Genomic DNA, 27,122 nt, shown 5'->3' on the forward strand with positions numbered 1-27,122 from the left:
TGCAAATACATAAGAATTGTGCGCTATGTATGTAAATTTGACATTTTTCTTTGGAAGATTTACATACATGCCACCATCTAAAACCTAAACTTTGATGTTTACTCTAATACCACATATGCATTGAAAGGTGTATTTCACTTTTAAAATGTTTTGTATTACTCGTGTTTTTGATGTGATGCGAAAGATTTGAGGGTAAGAAATGTAAAAAATCAAAGTTTAAACTTTTTATATGTAAATTCCTAAGAATTGTGGCGCATGTATGTGCCCATTTTTCATTCAATTTGATTTTCATACTGTTCTTTATTAGATGGTGTGATTAGAGACTGGCTGATTTCTTTTGCCGTAGTTCCAAGTAAAATAATCATTCAGATAAATTTGTAATATTATGTTATTATAGTGTAATTTAAAGGCATTAATTCTTCATTTAAACTGTATGATTTGTCTTCGGCTATTGATTTCTTTTGGAAAATTTAGATACGTACCACATAATTCTTATGTATGTACATATTTAACACCTAAAGTTTGATATTTACATCTATATTACTTTGGTGTTATAAAACTGCTCATGAAATGATATGTTTCACTTGTAAAAAGGTAATGACAGTGATGTTTTTTTCCTGATTTTAAAGATTGAGGGTGTGTTTGGGGCAGCTTGTGCATTTCAGGATAAGCTGCTGCGGGGTTCAGTTTGCGGTCTGCTTTTAGTGTAAAAACCCAAACGCAATTTTGGATAAGTTGGCGAAACACGCGAACCAAACTGTACGGCCGCCGCACTTATAAGCTGCCCCAAACGGGCCCTAAGTGTTGTGTGTGAATATGAAATTTTGGTGTTAGATATTTTCAAATATATAAGAATTGTGTGGTATGTATGTAAATGCCTCTAATTGTTTCTGTAATTTTGTTTTTTTTGCTTCAATTTTCTGTCATTTGTAGTGATTACTGGATGGGTGTAATTCGTTTTGATGTGGGTATTGTTATGTTGGGAACATTACTAAATATTGTTATGGCAACTTTGTCTTTTTTTTTTTTTTTTATCCATTTGTGTATTTATAAACTTGATGTGAGTAATCAATTTTCATCTTTGCGGCATATGAGATTATAGCACGCTCATATGAAAATAAATAATCAGCAGATGCACTAAAAATTTTTATGTTGAAAACTCATAAATGAAAAAAAACTCATGATGTCTTGCCCAATTGAAATGTTTTACTATCAATTGGTTATTACAAGTACAATTCATTGTCCCAGATGTAACTAAAGGTGCACAGTTCCTTGAGTTACAATGTTTGTATGCAGAATAACTTGTTGTCCCCCATGGTGGGGAGCGGTGTGGTAGGGAGTAATGGTTGAAGCTTCGGTATGTTGTGTTCGTGGTCAGCACGATATTCAGAATGATGCGTTACTTCATACATTGCTTCATGATTTTGTGGTGTTAGTTGTTACTTCGCAAGGTGTTTTGTCGGTTTGCAACATGAGTCTGGACTTCGCATGGAGTAGAGGCCGGCCGATGGTAGTCATCGGCGGCTGGCGAGCAGTGGTCGTCGAATTGTCGGGGGAGAGTAATGGACTTCAACTCCCTCTTCTTCGGGCTTTGGTCGTCCTTTGAGTTAAGGTCCAGTCCCCTTCTCAAGATGGGGTAGGACTCTATTTATAAATTCCAGATTATAAATAATGAAGGAATTCATGCCACTTTGATCGGACGAGCTGATGTTTCTTTAGATTGGACAACATTCAACGGGCATTTAAGTGTGTTAATGATGTTAGAATTGAGTGATTTTGAGCTCATCGGATTTATCTTATACAGTCACTTAATTTGGCTATAAGCTTGCCGGATTTGGAATCTGTTTGACTTTTAAATTATGTTTGAAAAGTATTTAAAAGTAGTTTAATGGCTTTATTTAAGCTTGATTTGACTTGCATTGGACCAATTTTAATATCGTGGGGTTTGTCTTGTCGAGTCTTTTAGTTTGATTGTGTTTGGTGAAATTGGAGTTATGAATGTCTTTTTAATCAAAATTTGAATAATTTTTTGTTAAAAAAGTTACCTCGAGATTTATATTAGATGATGGAAGTTCATCTAGATATTAGTTAAAATATTATTATTATAAGATTAAATTCATGTTATATTTAATATTCATACCTATTATTATATATTAGTTATCTATATTTACTATCTTAACTTACTGTTAATATTAAGTTCAAATTTGTACAATTCTAATAAATATTGATTGCATTAAAAAATTAATAACAAATATTAACAGATTTATTATAATTATGATAGTTCTGTCGTAAACAACATTATTGCACAGATGCAGAATGGTCATTTTTTCATAAATATCTGTAATCAGTTGTTTTCAAACGCACAAATTAAACATATAGTCAGCTTATTTGGATCAGCCACTGATCAACAGTTTATCTGGATCAGTTGTTTATCATCAGATTATCAATAATTTGCAGCTTCCCCATACCCACTTGCTTTGACATGTCCCTCGTTTATGCGAATGAATAACAATAGTGAGAGCAAAAAGTCATATTAATTTTTTGTTTGCGGTGACTACAACTTTTAAAAATATGATTTTAAAGTTGTTGTGAAGAAAGTAACTTCTTAGACAACTGTTGTTTTTTTTTAAATAATCATAAAACAGCATACTTATAGTCACAACAATGTTAACAGGTTAGGCTAAAAAAAAAAACAGTTTTCCATCATAAAAAATTTCTAGAAAGCAGCAAGGAATTAGTTCCCCAATTAGAATTATGGTAGTTGTCTAAACACAAAACAAGCAGAAAGTTGTCCAAAACATATCCCAAGTCAATACCCCATTTAGTATATCACAATGTTCTTATATCAGACAACTTCTTCTTTTGTTTTATTTATTTTATTTTTTAATTTATTATTATTTTTTCTTCCTCCTCCATTAATGCAAGCTCACATCATGCTTAGAATTGCCATCAAAGCTTCAAAATTCACAATTTATATCTTTAGCATTAGAAGTTAGAAAGAAAGGAATTATAGAATTCATGATTTTATATCTTTTAAACTTGGTGTGTATTACCCCTCAAATTAAATGGCATGACAAACTAAAAATGATGTGTGTGTGTGTGTGTGTGTGATGAGCCACCTATTCATGCATGATGAGGTGGAGATGGTGGTTTGGGGCTGTTGAAGAATTCATTTTATTTAACTTGAGGATATATATATGAGGTCATTGTCTTCTGTCACATTCAATCTTCAATGTTGGTATTAGATTTTTATCTCCTTGACTTTCTACTATGTAATCATTCTTGTTTTCATTTTTTAAAGTGCTCATAAGGCATTGAGTCTATTTTATTTTGTATTAAAATAAGAGGTACAATAAAATAAATAGTTTTAATACATAAATTTTTAAGAAAATAGTGATCTCAAATGACCCTAATTGATTGATTAATTTAGCATAAAGAAATGAGCAATATTTCATGTATTTGTAAAGTTAATAAAAGTTAAATATGTGTAATAATTTGGTCCAAAAGTTAATTCAATGCTCTCTCTCATTTGGCTTCTCTATCAAGCAGGTGATTCCACAAAAATTTTATTATAATAATTTGTAAATTTTGCAAGTGTTCTTTGCATAATATGTCTAAATATGATTAAATTATTATGTACAAGTAAAATTTTCTTATAGTTCAACTTAAGTATTTGGAACTGTAATTATAACATGTATAGCCCTTATTCTTAATTAAACAAATATGCAGTATGAGTTTCAAACATATATTTTTTAGAAACAATCAACATGCAGATCTTGTGACTTTAGTTATCATCCAAAACGGTTCAATATATCTTGAACTCAAAATCCTCGCTTTATTGAACTTGCATGCACCCTCCAATGAGATCTTCATTATGTCTTTGGTTGCCTCTCAAATAAGTTTAAACTTTTTTTGTGGAGTCATATTAAGTTTAGACCCAACAATGTACTTTCTCCTATCACAATCTATGTTAGAATCGTTTATGCTTTTGAACATATGAAGCCTCATAAGAAGACATCTGAATATGATACTAAAAAACTCTTATTATAAGCAAAACTAATCAATGGTATAGACCACCTATATCTCCCTTTAAAATTAGCACATGCACCCTACATAAATCCTTAATTATTTGTATAACCCACTTAGATTGTCCCTTTATATGTTGGTAAAAAATCATCATATGCTCAATTTAGTGTCAAAACTTGTATCTCTCCACTGTTTAGAAATAAACTCACCCTCATGGTTAGATACAACAATCATAAATGCATCAACCTAAATATTTCATTCACATTAAATAATATTAATCTATCTATTAAGCAAGTTCATGTAAAAAGCAATATATAAGCTTATTTTATTGATCAATTAACTACTACTAATAACAAAAAGATAAGCTAATTGTGTTAATCAGTTAACTTCCACTTGGCATAAACATATAGTTGAAGGTACTCTACTTTCATCTTTTGAAAGATTTCACATCTAAACATAAATTCTACTACTTTGATATTCAATCTAGATCATCAAAACATTACTTTTAAATAATTCTACATCTTATTGCTCTCAAGATGGTAATATAACCATCGTAATAAGTTTTATGTCTTTAAATAACTAAGAACTATAACTAAAATTAAACACTCTGGTGCCATTTATGCTTGCCTTTATTTTATTCTCAAGGTTTGCTTAATGAATCAACTTCATGCACTATTCATAAATCTTTTGGACTTTTGAAATCCTTTTTTTATAGATTGTATCATAAACAGTCATCTAATATAACAATCTGGCATTGACATTAATTGGTTTGTTTGCTAACTTCCCTATTAATGATTCAATGGTGCTTCAAAAATAATCATTTATTGCTTAGAACATCCATAAAACAACAAAATTTTCATATTGATATAAGTTACTAACATTGTATTTACTAATTAACTCCAACCCCGCCTTCTTTGTCACAAATTCAACTCATTTTGATTGTACCTTAATATTTAATGATCGACATATATCTCACCGAACAAGCTAACTGCAAAATATTCAAATAATACTATAGATTAAATATTTTAGCCATTCATGCGAAAATATGATGATAACATATCACAAAATACATCAATTGATTACGATACTATGATAATATAATAAAAATAGATGCAAAGTTTTTTAGCAATTAAGCCATCGAGCTAGCATAAACAATAATTTAAAAAAAATATAAGTGTATCCCTAATAGGAAAAGGACAATTCGAGGAAGATGTGACCCACGATGAAGAAAAAGTGTACACGAAATTACTTTAGCCATAATTAAAGGTGACATTATTCTCTTCACTAAAAAATATTATTGTACCATCCTTAAAAGAATTTTTTGTATTCTTTTATTATTTAACTTTCCTTTTTGGATTACAAATTTTGTAAAACATATTGGTTGTTTGGTTTCTCTTTTGTATTTGTATAGTGTGTGTAAGAAAATAAGTTTTAGGCCGTGTTTGGGATAACTTATTTGGTGCGACACATTTTGAAAACGCACCCAGAACCCTGCATTTTGGTAGCTTTTTCAAAAAGTTGTGCTTTCAAACCGCTGAAAACCAACATTTTCACACAATTCCTAACTAGGTGCGGTGATAATTTTCTAACTGTAGTCTGAAATTTCAAAAAAAAAAAAAAATTGTAATAGCCGTCACAGCTTTGAACAACATATTATTTTTTCAGCAGCTTATTACTAAGATGAAGCTGCCCCAAACAGACCCTTTGTGTCTTCTAAAATATAGACTATCTTTCTTTCTAGTGCATAACAATCAACTTTCTTCTTCACATTTCTTACGTAAGTAGTTAATATAAATAAATTTATTTAATTATCCCATGCCTTTTACATAATTGACTCAAAAATGAACTCAAAAGTGTTAAAAAGGTACATATAATCAATCAAAGCTAATGCTTAAGGGTACTATAGTGAGTTACCTCATAGAACTAGGCAGCTATGTTACATTGATTTAGATATACGACAATGGTGTATATTTAGCATGAATACGAGTTTAATGTGATTTATGATGTTCATTGATAGATACATCAAGTGATAAAATATGAATGATCTTACCTTGTAGTCAACTTTTATTTTTATCCAAATGAAATTATTCAATGATTTATTTGTAGTTTTCATGAATAATGCTTCAAAATTTGTTTTAAATACTATTCATGGTAATTTATGTAGATGGTGTAAATTATATCCTCTCACGATCATATCTTAATCAGATAATATTGTCGCAGGGCAAACCTAAATTATTAGCTAAAAAATAGGTTCATTTATGCTGAAAATAAATAAATAAAATAAAAATCGATTCAAAATAACCGTTGAACAATTTGTTTAAGTGAAGTCGAAGGAAGGGATGAACGAGCTTTAAAGAATGTTGTGGAAAAGAAAATTGTCTTGGAATGTCTTAACTCTTAATGTTCTTTTTATAGCATTTCTTTGAAATCCGTGCACAATAAATTAGCCACCCATTTGTGAAAAAAATAGTAATCTACAACATTTTTACTTAATATCATAAGTTCCTATTTTTATATAAATATCTTCAAGGCATGTATTATTTTACATATGATAAAATTATAAACTTAGAGGCAAAAATATATTCAAAATTTGATATAAACATTTTTTCGGTATTTAATATTAGGGAGATTTACTTACATATCACCTATTTTCTATGTACTCACATGTCTAACATCTAAGGGTCTGTTTGGGTCAGCTGCAGCTTATCTAGCTTATTCAGATAAACAACTTATCCTATAATTTGTTGATTAGCAGCTTATCTTAATAAGCTGGCGGGCTGTTTGGTTTTTGCGCTTGAAAAATAGCTGATTCTGGATAAATGACAATTCCTCCCTTGTTCTGGATAAATAAAAATTGGATAGAAAGCATTGAATAGGAAACAAGGCACCAACGAATCTTTCGGCTTTAAAAAATATATTCCAATGCCTCAAGAACATTGGATGGAAAGCTTTGAACTGTAACAAGGCACCTACAACTATTGCAGCATTGTAAAATCTATTTCAATGTTTTAGATTATTGGATGGAAAACGTTAAACAAGAAACACAGAACGAAAAACTATTGCGGTATTTCCTAATCTATTCCCTAGAAATATTGGAGGTCAGGACAGGGGTTAAGAGTTTACCTAGCCACAGGAATGAATCCTTTCGGGCATTACAAGATGTGAGCATTGCTCCTGCTCAATGGGAAGAAGAGCAGAATGTTTCGCTTTGCCCTAGAGATTGCAGAGGAGCTCCAAGACATGAATAGGAAATTTTGAGACGAATGGAGAGGAATGAAGAGGAACGAAGAAGAGGTAGGGCGCGATACTTACCTTGGTCGGAGCGGTGCACAAGGATGAGAAAGATGGGAGTTTCAGTGGTCTCTGTAACGAGCAATCCCTTCGCTGCCATCGCAGTTTTCGTTGTGGGAGAGAAGGGATCGCGAGAGATCCGTGCGAGAGGAGGAGACAGAGGAGAAGGCGAGGGGGTCGAAAGATCCGTGTGACAGAAAATGAGGGCGAGAGTTGTCTTTCGCTCCGCGTCTAATGTAAAATTGCGAACCACTTGTTTAAAAACCCCCCCTAACGTCTTTTTCAAACAACGGACTGTGAATAAGCTCCCCAACCACACCTTAAGTTTCAATTTTTACATTTATGACCGTCTAACAAAAAGGTGTATTTCATATTTTAAAAGTTAAAATAGGAGTGTTTTGGTTGATAAGAAAGATTGTGTGGTATAAATATAAAACACAAAGTTTTGATATTGGATAGTAATTGCATAGAAATTTGTTGGTATGTATGAACAAGCCCCCTTAATATTATGCCCTTAAAATAATTATAATTTTTTTTTTAAATTTTTATAAACTTGGAATGACCAAGAGTTAAATGAATAAATATGAAATATATATTTTATAAACATGGTATATAATGATTAAAAATTTAGAGTTTAAGGTTCACAAATATAATTTTATTTTTTTGGGGTGACAAAACTAAAATTATAAGAAAAAAATTACACAACACACCCCTAACACCTAATTTTTGACTTTTGTGATTTTATCTATATGATATCTTTTACTCAATGCACGAAAGAAATTACATTCAATTCTCAAGGGTTAAAATAATTACATTTTTTTTATTAATATGAAAAAATTTAGCAGCGCATAAATATAAAAATAAAATTTTTGTTGTAAATACATAAGAATTTAGTGATATTTATGTAAATTCCCCCAAAACATAAGAGCACCCACATCACAGAAAAATTAGAGATGTATGTAGTGTTCGACCTTCATCCTCAATCAACGTAAAATATATTTTGATGGATCTTATTTTTATTTTTTATTAATTTTTTTAAATTTTTTTTTTTTTGGCAACGAGGAGCACCCAACACATACATCACACAATTACTTCACTCTAACGGATAAAGCCTGCTCCTCGCACTCCAAGAACTCCTTCCAGAACCCTTGTCACCTTCAAGAAGAGGTGAAGGAGAAGGAAGAAGAAGAGTCGAAATGCTTGCAAACCCTGTGCTTCTTGGCGGAACCGTTCCCCCGCTTTCTATCCCACCCTTGTTCTCTCTCAGAAAGCGAACCCTAAGTCTACCCTCCTCATCCCACCGCATTCTCCCAAGTGAGAGCGGGGAGCGTTCGCGCCGCAGTTCCTTTTGTCTCCATTCTTTCTGCGCGAGAAGAACTCAACTTAGAGTTTCGATGGAGTCGGAAGTCACGGAGAACGCTGAAGAAGAGAGCACTTCGGCGCCGCAGAAGCACTCGGTCAGGATCCCCGTGGGCGACCGACATGTGAGATTTATATCTTTTATGGCTTCTTATTTCCTTTCGTAACATTGGTTTGGTTTTGAGCTTGTTTTGTTAGTTGGTTTTATTGTTGAATTTGAGCTTAATCGCTGCATCTGATTGGTTTGGTTTTGAGCTTATTTTGTTAGCTGGCTTTATCTCCACGCGTAATCTCTTTGTATTTCTATGGGGATTCTATCGGATTGAAGCACGCCGGGCAACGGGAATTTAATCAGCTTCGTGGTTGCGAATGATTTTACCTTCATAATTTTTTTTCTACGTTGCGCTATCTTTTAAATTCTTCTTTAGTTTTAGTCACCTGACGCGTAAATTGGGAAACTTTTTTTTTTTTTTTTCAAGTTATCATTAAACGAATCTTTAGTTGAATCGCTGTCCTGCCTTTCACTGCAGATTTTGGTTGAAACTGGTCATATTGGGAGGCAAGCTAGTGGTTCTGTTACGATTACTGATGGTGAAACTGTAAGTTGTGTTCTTATGCTGAACTTGTATCCCCGTATCTGCGTAGATGCATATATTTGAAATTAATGCGACATTTCTGTGGGCTTGTCAGAAATGTTTGGACTTTGAACGGAGGTAGCATTGATATTTTCTTTAGTTAACGTTGACTGAACTTGTAATGCTGAAGCCAATCCACTGTTTTAATAAGCAACCTTTTCACTTGAAAGTTATTTTTAGAGGTGATTTTATATTTCACTCTGATCGACAACATTTATTTTAGCTTTAAGTTAACCTAAATATTACCCTTTCTGTAAAATGATAAAATTTTTAACTCAGGCTAATTTTCCGAGTGCTTTATGTTGACTGACTTTCATTGAATAAAGGGAATTTAAACATGCTAATTTTTTACAGATTTCACCAGTAAAAGATTTTATTTATTATAGAGAAGGCAGGAGTGGATCTATTGCATTCGAAGCCAAAAAGTTAGAGGAAGGATTGCATGAAAAATGCTGTTGTACAGATTCAACTGAGTACATAATGCCTAATATTGAAAAATTCCAATGTATTGAAGATATTCATGAGGAAAGTTTGGTGGTTGGAAAAGGAATTCATTTTTAGTTTGTTGAAGGATTCATCTTGGATGAAATGAACAGCTGGCGAGCTTCATCAAATTTCCATAATATTTCACTCTCAATTCTAGGAAGCACTTTATTAAACATCCTTATATTTTGGGATATATATATTCGTAAAGTTAGTGTTAAGATTTTTATTTCTAAATATAGTATTGAATTTACCTTTTAAACATGGTCTGGAGGTTTTACTTTGTATAAAAATGGTTAATAATAATGAAGAAAAATCAAAACTTATTTATCTATTACAAATAAGGTATTTTGTTGAACTTTTTGGGCTAACGTTATATGTAAATTTTGAAACACTTAATCTTAAGGAGAGCACTGTAATAATACCAATGACTATTTCTCTTAAGATATCTAAAGACGGAACGTAGGTTCTTGATCCAAGAATAAGTGAGCATCAGTGAAGTTCAGCTGTAATGTTTGATGAATTTCACTCACAAGGTGTCATTAAGGCGGATGAAAACAAAGTTGGACACAATAGTGCTCGACTATGCTCAAGGATAGCATTTGGATAACTTATTAATTCCTCCCCGTGTGTTTGGATCTTTTTTTTTGGGGGGTTTTATAGGCTTAGTGGCTGTTTGAGGCCCCAAAAGGCACAATGATGCGGTCATCATTGCTATTGACGATTTGGTTGAGATTGCGCCAAGTGGGGTGGTGCGTGGGTTAAGCCAGAGGAGAGAATGACACGGGTTTTGTGCACACCGTGAAGGAAAATAGAGACAAACTTGATGGAAAGTAGTATAATTCATATTACATGTAATTTTGTTATTACCTTTTTTTGAAAAATCATGAAAATTGATTTAAAAGCTTAAGGAAGTATGGGAAAGGTGGGAAATTGGTTGAAAATTCAACAAAATAGTTTCGATGTTTAATCATCTTTCTTTTTAATGCCAACACTCTAGCTCTTGTCCTAAGCTTTAATACGTTTATGTTGGCACATCTGCGCTAATCTTCTGATAAAAAAAATATTATCATGTAACTAGATATAGTCATGAATTTTATCCTGCGGCGATATGAAATCAGTCTCAAAACGTGTTATACATAAAAGCGTGCAATTTAATTATTTTCACTTTGAAGTGGAATTTGAAGTCAACCATCATGTTGATTTGTCTTTGTTGTGAAGATTCAAGTGAAAGAATATTGATTTAACTGGCTATAAATAATTTTTTTAATAGAATAAATATAAATAAGCTTTTGGAGTATATTTCTACGTACTTTGAGTTTAAATCTTTTTTTTCCTTACTGTTATGTCGAGGAGGCAGAGGGAGTCTCAGTTGACCTCACCTGTGAATTGAACCAATGTTTTAATTAGTTGTTGATGATGACGAGCTCTCGAAAGTTTGTATAAATTGAACTTATTAAATGCTTATTTTGTTTTACTTCAATATTTTACACTCTCTTAGGTGCATTTTAGGTTTTTCACCCATCATATATTTTTGTTCATGTTACTTTTGTTGAGGGTCTATTTTACCAATAATTTATGCTATGTAACCATGGCGTGTTGTGACGATTTATGCCATTGGGAAGGACTTGCCTATTTGGGTTGCACTTTCATATCACCCATATGAAGTGGTCAGTGGGAAATGGATCAAGTCTACCCGCTACATTTTCATAAGCATTTGTGGGTCAATGCAAGAGGCATTGTAACCTCATATAGGTCTCTTACGATATTTTCAAAAGCTTGTATGAGTAGTGATTGAAGCACCTCAGTTCTCACTGGACTACCCCACCATGCCTCAAAGGTTTATACGAGTCTTCATAGCATATAACAAATTAACATAATTTAGACAAGAGTAAGTCTAAAAGAGTGTTTGTATCACTATTAAAAGCATGCTTGAGTCTTGTAAAGCAAGCATATTGTCTTCACTCCCGCTACACACTCGAAGGCTCATATGGGGCCTTGTAAAATTCTTGAAGCATGATATTATAATAGAATAGAATATTGGAGCAAGCTTTCCCACCACACCTCTAAAGATGTGTATGGTTGATATTTTGTTCTAGAGGGGAGCAAAATGTAAATCCTTGCTTGATTTTTTCTTTTTTAGAATGAAACAATTCCGCAAAAACCTTACTCTTGGTGGTTCCTAGAGCAAGCACACCACAATATTTCTTGCAGTGATTCACTATCCCCATGTGATATTAAAAAATTCAAAATTGATTTAAAACTTTCAAAAACCTAGCTGCTTCCTATAAGTCCATGAGGGAGTTGTTAGAATTTGACTGAAGTCCTTTTTGGAAATCTCTTTGGTAGTTGATTAACATTGACCCACACTACCTATTTATATTTTGAAATTCGGGTCTTATCATTGTGATTATTGCGACCATCATCTTGATGATGGGCCTCTAATGAGATCTTGGGGTTTGATATCATGGCCGTTTTTTGGTGCTTTCGTAGACATAAGAGGCTTTCGGCATACCCAATGACTTGTTGACCATAACCGCTTTTAGGGGCATTCTCTTAGTAGTGCGATTAAATTGAACAGTGTACACTTTAATGTCATGTTATGGATTTGAAATAGAGGTCAACAATTATTTTCAAGTTTTTTTTTTGGTTATAATGTACCAAAGGCTATATAGTTGCTATGTCATATCATTGGTTTCGGTTGAAGTATGTGAATTAATATATAATTTTTTCAGTTAATTTGTAAATTGTTATATGTTTTATATTTGCGACCTTTTTCAATTAGTGGTGTCATTATGAAATATTTGTATTGTTGCTTTTGATTCTCTTTCTCTGATACTGGAGTTAACCCAAACCACGACTCGAATGAAACATTTTATTGTTGCAATCAAGATAGTACAACGACACTTCTTTGACGGAGCAACACATGCTTGTAAAATAGTAAACAATATAAATACCACGGGAATAAGAAAATGGAAAGACACAAAGACACCACCCTCTCTAATAAACCGCGATTGATTCAACAGGGTAATGCTGGAACAATAGTGTTTGCGGCCCGTTGGAAGGAGTTTGGGATGACTATTACTTGTTGGAAGGGGCTTGAAAGACTGCTGGAAGATGCTGAAATGGGCTGACAGATTGTTGGCAAGGAAGCTGAGGGGGCAACAGTGTTGGTAGTCTACTCTGTTATTGGAGGTGGTAGGCGGGCTGTTGGAAGGGAATCAGAGGGGGTGGGGGGGGGCAACAAGTTTGGTGACTAGTGGGATGAAGTCGGGAGTGACAGGCAGTGACTGGAGGGGGCAGGCAAGGTCGAAGGGAGGTAGTCACTACCTCATATGAGGTATAGCCGAAGCACAACTCACTTTCGAATACAACCCTTGGAAGAGAGACGCCTTAAAGGCACACCAGAAATCAGAAATCAACAACTAGTTAAACCTAAGCAAAACACCTTATATAAATAAGGGAAGACTAGAGTCTAGCATAGGCAAGATCTAGGAAAGGAAGGAGGTTGAAAATGGAAGGGGTTGAAGAAGAGCAGAGGAGGATGGCAATGATTATGAGGAAAGAGGGGTAGAAGATCAAAATAGGATCTCAACAGGCAAGATAAAGGAGGGGTGGAACTTCCGCCGTAAGTAGAATCTAATTGGTCTGGTCCAACAGGGAGGTTGGACCGACCCCTTGCCTCACCCGACTAAAACAACTCTGCCTCAATCTACTATGGTTGGGGGAGCTTCAACATCATTTGTCTAAGCTTCAGGATCCTCGAAGTACAGTGTTAGGTCCGCGACATTGAATGTAATTGAAATTTTATAGTCCCTGGGCAGGTCAATCTTGTAGGTATTGTCATTCAATTTTATTAGTATTTGAAAATGTCCATCTGTTCTGTGTTTGAGTTTTTCGGTAATCACTCTTTCTTTAGTTAAATCCACACAAGGTCTCATTCTTGAAATGTTACATTCTTCCTGGTTTTGTTTACATGCATCTGATATTTGTGGTTCTGTTTAGTAATCGCTCTCCCAACGCCCTTGTGGAGTTGCTGAATCTGGTGAACACATTCGATAACATCCGCGCTGATCTCTTATGGGTTTAGAAGTTGTACTAACTCAAGGGGTGTGAGCGGATTGCGCCCGTACACAATTTCAAAAGAAGTGCGTCCCGTAGTCTGGCTCATGGATCAATTATTGGCGAATTCAACTTGCGCAACAATGATATCCCATTGTTTGTTGCTTTTGCCCTTGAAGCATCACAAAAGATTCCCAAGACTTCTATTGTCTATGAGCTAACCATCTGTTTGAGGGTGTGTTGCCAAATTGAATTGAAGCTTGGTGCCTAATTTTTCCCAGAGGGTCCTCCAGAAGTGGCTCAAAAATTTGACATCCCGGTCGTAGGTGATGGTTCGAGGAATGCCATGAAGTCGCATGATCTCTCGGAAATACAAGTCGACAATGTGAGAGGCGTCCATCGTCTGGTGGTAGGCCACGAAATGCGCATTTTTTTTAGAAAAAATCTACCACTAACATGACAAAATCTTTGTTCCTTTGGGTGTGGGAAGTCCCACCATAAAGTCCATGCTGACGTCGATCCAGTGACGCCTCAGGTACCGACAAAAGGGTGACAAACCTGTATTCTGCACATGGGTTTTGGCTAGATGGCAAATCCTACATTGTAGGACATATTGCTTAACATCTCTTGTCAGACGGGGCCATCAACATCTCTTGTCAGACGAGGCCAAAAAAGTGTTATCTTACGAGGGCAAGCATTTTATCCATGCCAACATGGCTGACTAATCCTCTATTGTGGTTCTCTTGTATGATGACTTCTCTCAGCAAGCATCAGAGAATGCATAATTTATTTTGTTAGAACAAATAATCATTCGTTTGGTAGTACTACTCGGTAGGTTGCACACGACACTGCTCCCAGATCTCCTGGAAGTCCTCATTTGTTCGTATAAGTCTTTTATATCTCAAATCTACAATTTGAGTCTGCATGGATGCGATTAGCAGGTGACGATGGATTAGCGTGTCCACGACACGATTTTGACTCCTGACTTTGTGTTTGAGCAGGAACTGGAATGGAGCTAAGAATTCCACCCCACCCACGTGGCGTGTTGCCCATTTTGTTTGCTTTAACTGTTTAAGAACTTTAAATTTTCTTGGTTAGTGAACAGGGTGAACTTGTTGTTAGAAGATAATGACTTCAATGCTCCAGAGCTCTTACAATTCCATAGAACTCCTTGTCATAGGTTGACTATTTTCTTCGTGAATCGTTTAGTTTTTCGTTGGAAAGGCAATGAGGTGACTTCCTTGACTGAGGACAACACCAATGCCCACGTTGGATGCTTCACATTCGACCTCAAACAATTTGTTGAAATCTGGTTGGGCTAGAATAGGTGCATGAGTCACATTTTCATTGAGTGCGTAGAAGCTGGACTGAGCTATGGCTGTCCATGTGAATTCTTTTCGTTTCAACAATTCTGTGAGGTAGACACTGATAGTGCTGAAGTTTTGGACAAATTTTTAGTGGAAGGAGGCAAGCCCTAAAAATTTTTGTAGTTCAGTGAATGATTGTGGCGCGGTCCAGCTCATGATTTGCCACGATCTTCATTGAGTCCATTTGAATGCCTCTGCTAGACACATTGTAGCCCAGAAAACATACTTGGTTTGTGTTGAAGTGACATTTCCTGGGTGGGCGTACAATTATTTGGCTCGCAAGACCTCAAATACCACCCAAAGGTGCTGCAGCTGGTCCTCTTCTGATTTACTATAAACTAAAATATCGTTGAAGTAGACCACTACGAATTTTTCGATGTTGCCACTTGATCCATCAGCTCCACGAAGTGCTAAATGCGTTGGACAGCTCGAAATGCATAAATGTCCATTTGTAGAGACCATCCCACGTCTTGAAGACTGTCTTCCCCTCATCTTGTAGTTGCATTCTTATTTGATGATAACCACTGCGTAGGCCGATTTTTGAGAAAACGGTGGCTCTGTGTAGTTGATATAAGAGATCACCGAGGTGAGGTATGGGTAAACGATATTTGATGGTAATTTTGTTAATGCCACTGGTGCTAATGCAAATCCGTCATGAACCATTTTTCTTGGGTACTATAAGGGCGGGGACAACACATGGATTGGTGCTTTTTCAGACTAATCCTCTTGTAACAAGATCCTACACCCGATGTTGTAGCTTCTCGTACTCTACAGGTGGCAATTTGTAGGCGGGGCAATTTGGTAACTCTGATCCTGGTATGATATCTATGTCATGTTGGATGTCCCTTAGTGGTGGTAAGTCGTCTGGAAGGTTTTCGATCATCACGTCTTTGAAATCATGTAGTCGCGGTTGTAGAATCTTCTAGGATAACTAATGCAAGGGCCAATGGCACGTCTCAAACTAACTGTAGGATGGTGGCTCGTGAGACTAACAAGTCCTCTATGTCGATGATGCCCTTCGCATGCTTGATAGGTAATAACATGATGCTCTGCTCATCCTTCTTGAATGCATATGTGTTTGTGAAACTGTCATGTTTTCTAGTCATACTACCACGGTCGTTCTAGAAGGACGTGAGATGCATCCATTGGAACCACATCACCCCAAACTTGCTTTTGTAGCTGACCGCCGGTTGAGAATTTGACAGATCGACACACATCTCATTACTCTTTTCAACTAGGTGAGAGAATTTGATCGCAAATGTTTTTGTGTGGTTAATCCCATTGGGTTGTCCTCTGTCCTCCTCGCTCTTTCCTTTTTGATCTCTTTTCTTTTTCTCACCTTTATTTTCTCCCCCGTCAACTTTTTTTCCTAAGCACCTTCTAATTTAAAATCTTTCCTAAAATTGAAATCTAATTTTTATTCTCCTTCCTAATTTAAAACTTTTTCTAAAACTAAAATCTTATTTTATTGTCCTTCCAATTTTAAAACCCTTGCATTATTTTTTTATTTTCTATTTTAAAAATTTTTGCCTACATTCTAAAATCTGATATTATTCATTTCCTATTTTAATGTTTCCTAAAGTTGAGTCAAGTCTTCTATAAATAGGTGTTCTTGTGTCTAGGGTAAGGAACTTGTTTTATGAAATCTAAATTCAATTTTTTCTGAGTGTTTTTTCTTCTTGAGAGTTGTATTCAACATCAAGTTTGTACTCCGGATGTCTCTTGTTGAAGGCGGTGTCGCCTCCAAGGTCCGAGTGGTGCAACCACTGTAATTCGACCCCGACGAAGCATACATCCGTTTTCCTGTTGCCGTTCCATCATTCTAGCCTCCATCCTTGCTACCACTACCCAGAAACAACAAGTATCTTTTGTTTTCTGCTGTTCTAGCCGTCCCTATCGCCTTATCTTCCCTCATCCCCACTACCCTCGTCTCCATTTTCGCTGTCGCAGCACACAAAGCTTTCCCTTTCCTGTTTTTTTGCTGTCCATCAGCCCCAAACAACAACCTACTGCTGTTTGGACTGTCGCCCCTTGCTGTCCTGCTCCACCAACCTTCTGCATCTCCTCCTTGCAGCTTCCCTGCACTCCGAAGCCACCGTTGCCCCTTCCCAACGTCCAACAAATGCGGTTCGACGCCCCCACCTTTGCTGATTTGTTGCCCATCTCTTCCACAGTAGCGAGACATCTCCGGCCTTCACCGCAGTCGTCTGCCTTGTACCACCGCCTGGATTCCCTCCTCGTTAAGCTTGTTGTGTCTTTTTTTATCGAGTCTTTATTTATAATCCTTTGTTTTATGTTTCTTCTTTGTGGGGTATTTCTTTCTTTTGAGTCTTCAATGTAATCGTGTTTAAGTGATTAATAAAATTATGTCTTGTGTCGTGGTTTGGGTAAACTTCGGTATCATCCTAACTTTTGCACCATTAGCGTACACGACGTTTTCACAACATCCTCCGTGGATTATTAGAATACATATTTTGTCTTTTACTGTGCACGTGGTGCGGAAGATGCTGTGCCTTAGCCATGTCATCCCAATTTTTGCACCATTAGCTTACATGACGTTTTCACAACAGCCACCGTCGATGATCAAACTACATATTTTGCATTTTACTGTGCATGTGGTGCGGAAGATGCTGTGTCGTAGCTGTGACGGATCTCGTTTCGGTTCGGACTACAGAACCCTCCGTATGACCAATATTTTGCCTTTGTCTCCTGAAAGTTGAAGTGCTTTTTTTGAACTATCCTCCGAGTCAGCCTACTCTATTTTTTCGATGTCTTCTTCAGTGAATGAGAGGACTCGACTTGTGAGACAGGTGGCGGCGATGTGACTGTTACCGTGGCATCGAAAACACTTTCATGCAGGAACAATCCCAAATGAACTACCCTTTTTGTCTTCGTGCTGCTCAGGATGGTCTTTTCTCTTCCTGATAGTGACTTGCCAGCTCCAAAGGTGGTCTTGTCGGTAGGCGTGGCTGTAGGTGATTTCATGAAGGTCGATTGGTGTTGGAAGGATGACTGTGGCCCGACAACCACAGTTTATTTGCTACTGTTTTACCTTTAATGCTCAGGTCCGATCATCGCCCAACAACCACCAGAGCTATAGTTGAACGACGTTGCTAATAACGGGTTTTAGGTCCCCCAGATAGCGGACAATCATGTGCTCCTCTTGCTCTTCTAACTCACACTTCATTTGTAATTGGTCAAACTTCACTGTGAACTTCTTGACCGAATGATCTTGCTGCTGTAGGTTGTGGAGTATAAGAAACATATCCTCGTGCTAGTGGGGTGACAATTATTTCTTCTCTATTACTTTCTTCATTTTTGCGCACAGGGTGATCTTGCTGCTTCCGTCTCGTTTGTGATATTGTTGTAGATTTTTCCACCATAACGAGGCATTTTTTTTCAATTTGATAGCGGCGATTTTAACTCGTTTATCCTCGGGACCTCTTTGTATTCAAAGATGAGTTAGACTGCTTGGAACCAGTCAATGAATTCTTCGGGATCCATGTTTCCTTCAAACTCCGGTAGGTCCGTTTTGATACTGTAGTTTCGGTGGGTGTCAAACGAGGGATCCTCTTGTGGCCTCCTTTGGTAGTGAATGTCGAAGCAGCGTGGTCGATATTCATCATCGCTGACGTCTTCGCGGTGAAACATATTCAGATAGTCGTTGCAGTCTACTCTTTGACTCTCAATGTCGCAGTTGAGTTGGGTCCCGTCATCCATCTCGACCCGTCGTTGTTGCAGGCGGCAAATCTCCCATTGTATTTTTTTCTCTGATCGGGTATGGCTTGTGTCAACGTGGCGGCATGATTGTGTGTGATTCAGAAAGAGATGAGAGAAAGGAGGGAAAAGGAAGAGGGAAAAGAAAAAAAATTTCAATGGCTGGGTGTGGGCAAATACTGGGTAACTCTAGGCTAAGATTTGGGTTGAGTTAACTTTGATACCAAATTATGCTGGAGTTAACTTAAACCACTACTTGAATGACACATTTTATTGTTGCAATCAAGATAATATAATGACGACTCATTGACAGAACATCAAAAGCTTGTAAAATAGTAAACAATTATAAATACTACGAGAATAAGAAAAGGGCAAGACACACAGAAATGACCTTCTCTAAGGAAGCTCGACGGATCCGACAGGGTAATGTTGGAACAACAGTGTTGGTAGCCCGTTTGAAGGAGTCCCGGATGACTGGTGAGTTTGGGATTCCTAGCGGCTGCCGTGATGGGCTCGACTGGCTACTGGAAGGTGCTGGAGAAGGCAAGCGGGCTGCTTGAAGGGAATCAAAGAGGAGGGGGCTCGGGGTAGGGGGCGGGAGTTCAGATTGATTGTTGACAACGGGAGGGGGCGGGAGAAGGCAGGCGGACTGCTCGAAGGAAGATGACAACAAGGTCGAATGGAGGTAATCGCCACGTCGGCGAGGTACAGCCGAAGTACAGCTCACCGTCAGATACAACCCTCAGATGGGAGATGCCTTTGGGACACACCTGAAACTAGAAATCGACAAAAACTGGTTAAACCTAAGCAAAACACCATTTATAAATAGGGGAAGACTAGAGGGTAGCATAGGCAAGATATTTGAAAGGAAGGGGGATGAAAATGGAAGGGGTTGAAGAAGAGAAAGGGAGCATGGCAACAACTATGAGAAAAAAGGGGCGTACAATCAAGAGAGGATCACAATGGGTAGGAGAAAGGAAGGGCGAAACTTCCACCCTAAGTAGTATCTAACTGGTTTGGTCCCCACATAGCCAAAACATCCCGCATCACTCTCTCTCTCTTTCTTGTGTGATTGTGATGAATTTAATGTTCAATTGTTTGGTCTCTTGAATAAGTATTGTCAGTGTTTGTGCTTCATTGCATGATTTATTAATATACTACTATGGTTTAATGTAAGTGTCTGGGAAGTGATGCTCACAAATTCACGGTGAAATATATTTTTTATATATCTAGTCAATATGTATGAAATGTTTATTGCTTATATTATATAGTTGTTTGCCATGAGTTCATGGACAAAATTCTTAAGGTGGGAACAATGTAACACCTTATTATAGAGAAAAAAAATCACCTCAATCCAGATGAATTGACTCAATTTTCTCACCGCCTAAAAGAGTGTATGGATGGTTTCCATCATATCATTTAGAAACTTGAAGAAAGAGCATGAGAGGCAAGGAGCGAGAGAGTGTTCCTGGAGAACTGTTTGGGAAAATGTGGATTGAGTTGTAAAACAGGCGAGAGGAGGTAGTGCAAAGGTTAAGAGAATGAGATAAAGTTAGTGGAAGAGCTAGACATCAACTTGTTGATCACTTATGAATGCGGAAGATAAATAAGGTATGATGTCTAACCTCCGCTTATATATCTCCTTTCCATCTCTTCTTCTATCTTATTGTCTCCTCCAATTTCTCATTTGTTCTGTGATAACAGAAAGTTTTGAAATAATAATAATAATATTATTACTGAATTGAACCATTGGGATGATTTGTTTAGTGAAGTGGAGAGGGGAGGGTATCTCTCGATCATTCTTCACTCGTAACCGTCGTAGTACGAAAGGGAGAGCGAAAGAAGAATTGACGAAGGAAGAAGGAAAGTTCTTGTCTTGCCTATGAGAGAAGAAGATAAGGAGGAAGCCGAAGGAGGAAGGTTCATACAGTTTTCCTCATTGTGTGATACTTACTCAAACGACGACGAAGAAGAAGAAAGGAGGATAGACTTCGTATGCTGCTACCGTTCTTTCGTGCAATGGAAAACGAGGTCGAGAGAGAGGAAGAAGACGCGTGCGAGCGGCTCTGGTTCAAATTGAGAGTTGAAGCTTGTGCCCTACCTATGCAGTTTAATGCAACCTCGAGTCGTTTGAAGTTGACAAAGCGCAAGGTCGATGACTGACAGGATGGAGTTCAGATTGATTGTTGACAACTGGAGGGGGCGGGAGAAGGCAGGCGGACTGCTGGAAGGAAGATGACAACAAGGTCGAATGGAGGTAATCGTCACCTTGGACGAGGTACGACCGAAGTACCGCTCACCGTCGGATACAACCCTCAGATGGGAGATGCCTTTGGGACACACCTGAAACCAGAAATCGATAAAAACTGGTTAAATCTAAGCAAAACACCATTTATAAATAGGGGAAGACTAGAGGGTAGCATAGGCAAGATTTTTGAAAGGAAGGGGGATGAAAATGGAAGGGGTTGAAGAAGAGCAGGGGAGCATGGCAACAACTATGAGAAAAAGGGGGCGTACAATCAAGAGAGGATTACAACGAGTAGGAGAAAGGAAGGGCGGAACTTCCACCCTAAGTAGTATCTAACTGGTTCGGTCCCCACATATCCAAAACATCCCCGCATCACTCTCTCTCTTTCTTGTGTGATTGTGATGAATTTAATGTTCAATTGTTTGGTCTCTTGAATAAGTATTGTCAGTGTTTGTGCTTCATTGCATGATTTATTAATATACTACTATGGTTTAATGTAAGTGTCTGGGAAGTGATGCTCACAAATTCACGGTGAAATATATTTTTTATATATCTAGTCAATATGTATGAAATGTTTATTGCTTATATTATATAGTTGTTTGCCATGAGTTCATGGACAAAATTCTTTTAAGGTGGGAATAATGTAACACCTTATTATAGAGAAAAAAATCACCTCAATCCAGATGAATTGACCCAATTTCCTCACCGCCTAAAAGAGTAATATTATTTAGAAACATGAAGAAAGAGCATGAGAGGCAAGGAGTGAGAGATTGTTCCTGGAGAACTGTTTAGGAAAATATGGATTGAGTTGTAAAGCAGGCGAGAGGAGGTAGTGCAACGATTAAGAGAATGAGATGAAGTTAGTGGAAGAGCTAGACATCAACTTGTTGATCACTTATGATTGCAGAAGATAAATAAGGTATGATGTCTAACCTCTGCATATATATCTCATTTCCATCTCTTTTTCTCTCTTATTGTCTCCTCTCTTATTGTCTCCTCCAATTTCATTGTCTCCTCCAATTTCTCATTTGTTCTGTGATAACAGAAACTTTTGAAATATTATTATATCTCATTTCCATCTCTTCCTCTCTCTTATTGTCTCCTCCAATTTCTCATTTGTTCTGTGATAACAGAAACTTTTGAAATAATAATAATAATATTATTATTGAATTGAAACATTGGGACGATTTGTTTAGTGAAGTGGAGAGGGGAGGGTATCTCTCGATCATTCTTCACTCGTAACCGTCGTAGGACGAATGGGAGAGCGAGAGAAAAATCGACAAAGGAAGAAGGAAAGTTCTCGGCTTGCTTGTGAGAGAAGAAGATAAGGAGGAAGCCGAAGGAGGAAGGTTCATACGGTTTTCCTCATCGTGTGATACTTACTCAAACGACGAAGAAGAAGAAGAAAGGAGGATCGACTTCGTATGTTGCTACCGTTCTCCCGTGCAATGGAAGACGAGGTCGAGAGAGAGGAAGAAGACGCGTGTGAGCGGCTCTGGTTCAAATTGAGAGTTGAAGCTCGTGCCCTACCTATGCAGTTTAATGCACCTCGAGTCGCGACTAAAGGATTAGATGCAGGCCACTTGAAGCCCCTGCATTCCTCGCATACAAAAGAGGGAAGGATGGGATTTGCGGCTTTTTTCGCGTGCATAGGAAGAAGGAGGTCCTGTGCTCGTGCTCCATTGGGGTGAGGCGGGACTGAAGGAAGAAGAGGAGCTTGCGTGGCCGAGCCGAGACTGAAAGGAAGAAGGGCTGAGCTTCGTGCGTGAGCTAGGACATAGACCGAAACTTTTATATAAAGGTATGTGTAATATTTTAAATAAGTTATTGAATTAGTTCTTTAAGTATAAGAATTTTGGCTTGGAAAGAGGAGTTGGTGAAGTGGGCGAGTTAGGGAGGAAGAGATTGACCTGAAAATCTATAATGTAAATGTTAAATTATGTTACTAATGAAATTAATGATGTAATTAGTTAAATTAATTAATGTTATTAAACTTTATTACTGTTTGGATGTGAGTAAGAAGGTCGGCTAATTATTTGGATTTGTGGAAGAAGACATAATTTTAAGAGATAAGATATGTTTTAAATTTAAGTTTAATTGAATTAATTAAAAATTAATATTTAATAAAATATTAATATTTAACTTTAATTTAAGTTGAAACACATTTAGGCTTAGAAGGTCACGGGTTAGGGAGTCAGTCTAGCAAGCATGCTCAATAAGTTGAGTGATTATTTTTTTGATGCATTAAATTAATGTTTAATTAAATGAATAATTGTAATAAATGATTTAAAACCAATATTTCATTCATGAATTTCATTTTGAAAGTCTGAAATGATACAAAGGGATGAGAAAAAAATAATAAACTAATGAAGGTATATTTTAAATGATTTTAAATTCATATGAAAAGAAAGGTAAGAGTTTAACTCATACAGGATTACCCCCAGATTGGAATGACAGGGGATGCAATGTACCCGTGCAAGTTAAAAGAAATAAATAAAAGTGCACATTCTGGTGGCAATTTGATGGCGTCTCCCGATACATTTATTGAGGGTGCCTTTAAGCATATTTTTGGGATACTTTCGGGTATGACACTAATCCCGTTGTCCTTTTAAAAAGAATTTAAAAAATGGTAAATACTTAAGGTGGAACTGAAATGGATAAATTGTAAGTTTTAATGAAATAATGTGCATTTTCTTTTGGTCATTTATGCATAACATATCATAAGTATTTAATGCATAATAGATTATAATTACTCACCAAGTCATACTTATAGTTATAATTAATATTTTCTTTCAGGAGGGAGAAAGTATTAGATTAATATATCTATAAGAACAAAATTTGGTTTACATGAGAAGGAATGTAGCTGATAGATACTGGTATGATATGTTTGTAATTTCTTTTTGTACTGTTTCTTTTAGATAGTCATATATAGTTGTGTTAATGAAGATCATACTTGCATATTTTCCGTTACTATTGGATGATTTAAATTTCTTTATTTTACTTGTGGATTATTAGCAGCTACTTTATATTTATTGGAAGTTTTTAAAATTTGGATAACTAGTTAGCTGTTATTAGCGATTATTTTATAAAACTGTCGGGCTGGTTTGTGGCAAGTTCTCTCTTTTATTGTTGCTGATGTTAGTTTGGGATATCATGGGCATTGTTGTGGGCATGTGTTTATGTCACAAGAGCTTATAGGAAGTTTTTTTTCTGCATTTATTGACCAAATTAGGCTACTAGTTAAATAGTCTTGATGAAACAAATGTTCTTCTCATGTCTCTTGAATTTTGGAAAGATTTACATTTGTTCATTTTGTGAAATAATGATTTTAGAACTGGTGTTGGATGGCATCTGTATTATTTTATTTTGTTTGTATTTTAGTGGTTAAATTTTTTGTTGTTAGATTTTGATTCTTTTAGTGATCTAAATGCCGATAAATGTTTATAAAAAATATGCTATCATATATTTGATTATTTATTACCTTGGAATGTAGAAATCTTCTAGGCCCAGTGCATGGTTTTGCGGCATGTAATTGAGCAAATAGATTTGTGCAAAATTACTATTATGCATCAATGAATGGAGAATGATGTTAAATAAAGCTGACGCTAGATAATGAAAGCAAGGCTTATTGGAAAGATGATAGTGATGATTATATGGTTTTTTTTTTCTCTTTTTTAATTAGTTATAAGCTTGGGTTTTAAATTGCTATTAGTGATGCCTCCTTACAAAGAGATATGTTTTAAAAATATGGTTTTAATAAACCGCAGAGCGAATTATTGAATTTCTTTGTGGTGCTCATTTTTGTAGCTTTGTTTCTTCATCATTCATCATTTCATTTGTTAAGGTTTTTTTTTTTTTTGTTTTACATACATAGATATTGATTGTTTTTTTAATAGTTTGTTTGCATATTAAATTTCTAGTTTGCATGCATATGTTTGAAAATATCTAATTTTTGTATCTTGTTTATGTATTATATGTATTTATCACCTTTTGTTCTAAAGTCTCTGTTTTCTCTTAATTTTGCATTACCTTTTCATAATGTGATCTGTATCAGTTCTATTGAGGATTGGTACTTATGAGGAATAAGAGTAGTATGCTGTTTGGCGAGTAATATAATGAGGATGATATCTTAGATCGACTTGTGAGATCTACCATCTCTTGAATGGAATGAATGTGGATTTACTTCAGATATGTGTACTTTTGAACACTTTTTAGTAACAATTTAGTGAATTTAAAATTCTATTCAGGTTAAATATTGTTGTTAGCGCCCATGGACAATCTGCATTTTGGTCAACTGGTATAGGCGGTGGCTACCATACTTACTTTACGTATAAGTATGTAATGATATATTTTATGTGCCTCCTTACTAGAGTGGAAGCAATGCTTGCTCCACAATCTGATCACTAGTCATTTTATTTCTTTTTTAAAATTGTGCTTTTTTGTGCCATGAATCCATTAACCAATAATAGCCCATGATTTTCCTAGGTTGGAATGGCTTTGTCAATGATTCATAAGCCCATTCTTTGATTTTTTCGGTATTACTGTTGTTACCTTAACGTTGTTAAAGAGATAGTATGACTGTATTGTATTCAGTAACACATTCAAAGCAGTTTTATGTTCTGCTATTAAGATTGCCATTCTCAAATTTTCTAATTACTCTTTTTTAAATGTTCTTTGTAGATAGTTTATACGTCTGTTTGTTTAGCTGACGTGCCCAGCGAGCCTTCTGATTTCTTCCCACTTTCTGTATTTTATCAAGAGAGGCTTTCTGCTGCAGGTCGTACTAGGTTTGTATTGCTGGGTTCTTTTAATCATATGCTTTCTTTATGCCTCGAAATTCACTCATGTTTTTTTCTCGGCCTGATGATTATTGTTTGTTTTCAGCGGTGGATTTTTCAAGCGGGAGGGCAGAGCCAAAGATCATGAGGTGAAATATATTTTTTTTGATACCGTGCTGTAGTTTTGGCGCTGTGCAAATTCACTGTGGTGTTAATGATACTCCAGTCAATTAAATTGCACATTCAAATATGCGATTCAATTTTGTATGTGCTCATGCATTCTGTTTACAATCTGTTGCTTGGAAGTCCACGTCCAACATTCAATCACACTAACCCTTGTTATGTCGGTGCATGTTGATGAAAATGAAATTATTTGAAGTTTTAGGGAACATAAGGTAAAGTTTCCTACAGTTAAACAGTTTTCAATAATCTTTTATGGGATATGGAGTGAAGTGTCAAAATAGTCCCTTCACTATCTACATGGGGCTTGACGCCGCGGTATCATAAAATGAATGTGGGAGGGAGTTGCGTTGATACCGGAGAAAACCAAAATCACAATAAAAATGAAAATATTATTGCTGAATTCAATAGGATTATAACAATACTCGTTAAAACAGAAAAAAATAATTGATAAATAAACAAAACCAACACTCTCTAATTGAAGGACGAGGGTGGCGGTCGATGGCTGGAAAGCAGCTGGGAGGGTTGGTTTGGGCTTGCGACAGTAACTGGCTGTCTTGGAGGGGTTCTGGTAGCACCCGGAAATCAGGTGCAGGGGATTGTGGGCGCTCATTGCTAGGTTGGAGACTGCTGGGAAACTTGTTGGCAGCTACTGTTAGGGAGGAGCAATTCTGTGGAGGGAGCAGGGAAGGGCTGAGATGGGCAGTAGGGAGGGAATGGCCTGTTGGAGGGGTTTGGTGATCCAACAGGGAGGAATAAAGGGGGTGGCTGGGTTTCTCGGTGGCTGGACAGGGAATACAGGAGGGAGGAGGCGGTTAAGGTTCATGGGATGGTATGGTGGATAGGCTGTAATAGGGAAAGCTGGTCTTGTGTTGCGGCAGAGAAGGAAGAGGGGACAAGGCCTTATAGTGGAGTTATGTGAATAGGAAAAGAAAGTGGCGGGAAGGGAGGAGGCCCCACGGAGGATCTGCTGGGA

General features: G+C 36.5%; 1 protein-coding gene across 3 annotated transcripts in view; it reads left to right on the plus strand.

The window, feature by feature from the left end:
• Window positions 1-8,384: 8,384 nt before the first annotated feature.
• The window catches only part of LOC110031274 (probable polyribonucleotide nucleotidyltransferase 1, chloroplastic), a 100,980-nt gene continuing 82,242 nt past the window's right edge, over window positions 8,385-27,122 (plus strand). For all 3 annotated transcript variants that reach the window (XM_020734389.1, XM_020734388.1, XM_020734390.1), the window contains exons 1-4: window positions 8,385-8,801; window positions 9,207-9,275; window positions 25,869-25,975; window positions 26,073-26,115. In XM_020734389.1, the coding sequence (XP_020590048.1) occupies window positions 8,514-8,801; window positions 9,207-9,275; window positions 25,869-25,975; window positions 26,073-26,115 (507 nt within the window). In that variant the 5' untranslated portion in view covers window positions 8,385-8,513. The remainder of the gene's footprint in view (window positions 8,802-9,206; window positions 9,276-25,868; window positions 25,976-26,072; window positions 26,116-27,122) is intronic.

The sequence above is a fragment of the Phalaenopsis equestris genome, unplaced genomic scaffold (assembly GCF_001263595.1).
Source record: "Phalaenopsis equestris unplaced genomic scaffold, ASM126359v1 Scaffold000800, whole genome shotgun sequence".
Classification (NCBI taxonomy): domain Eukaryota; kingdom Viridiplantae; phylum Streptophyta; class Magnoliopsida; order Asparagales; family Orchidaceae; genus Phalaenopsis; species Phalaenopsis equestris.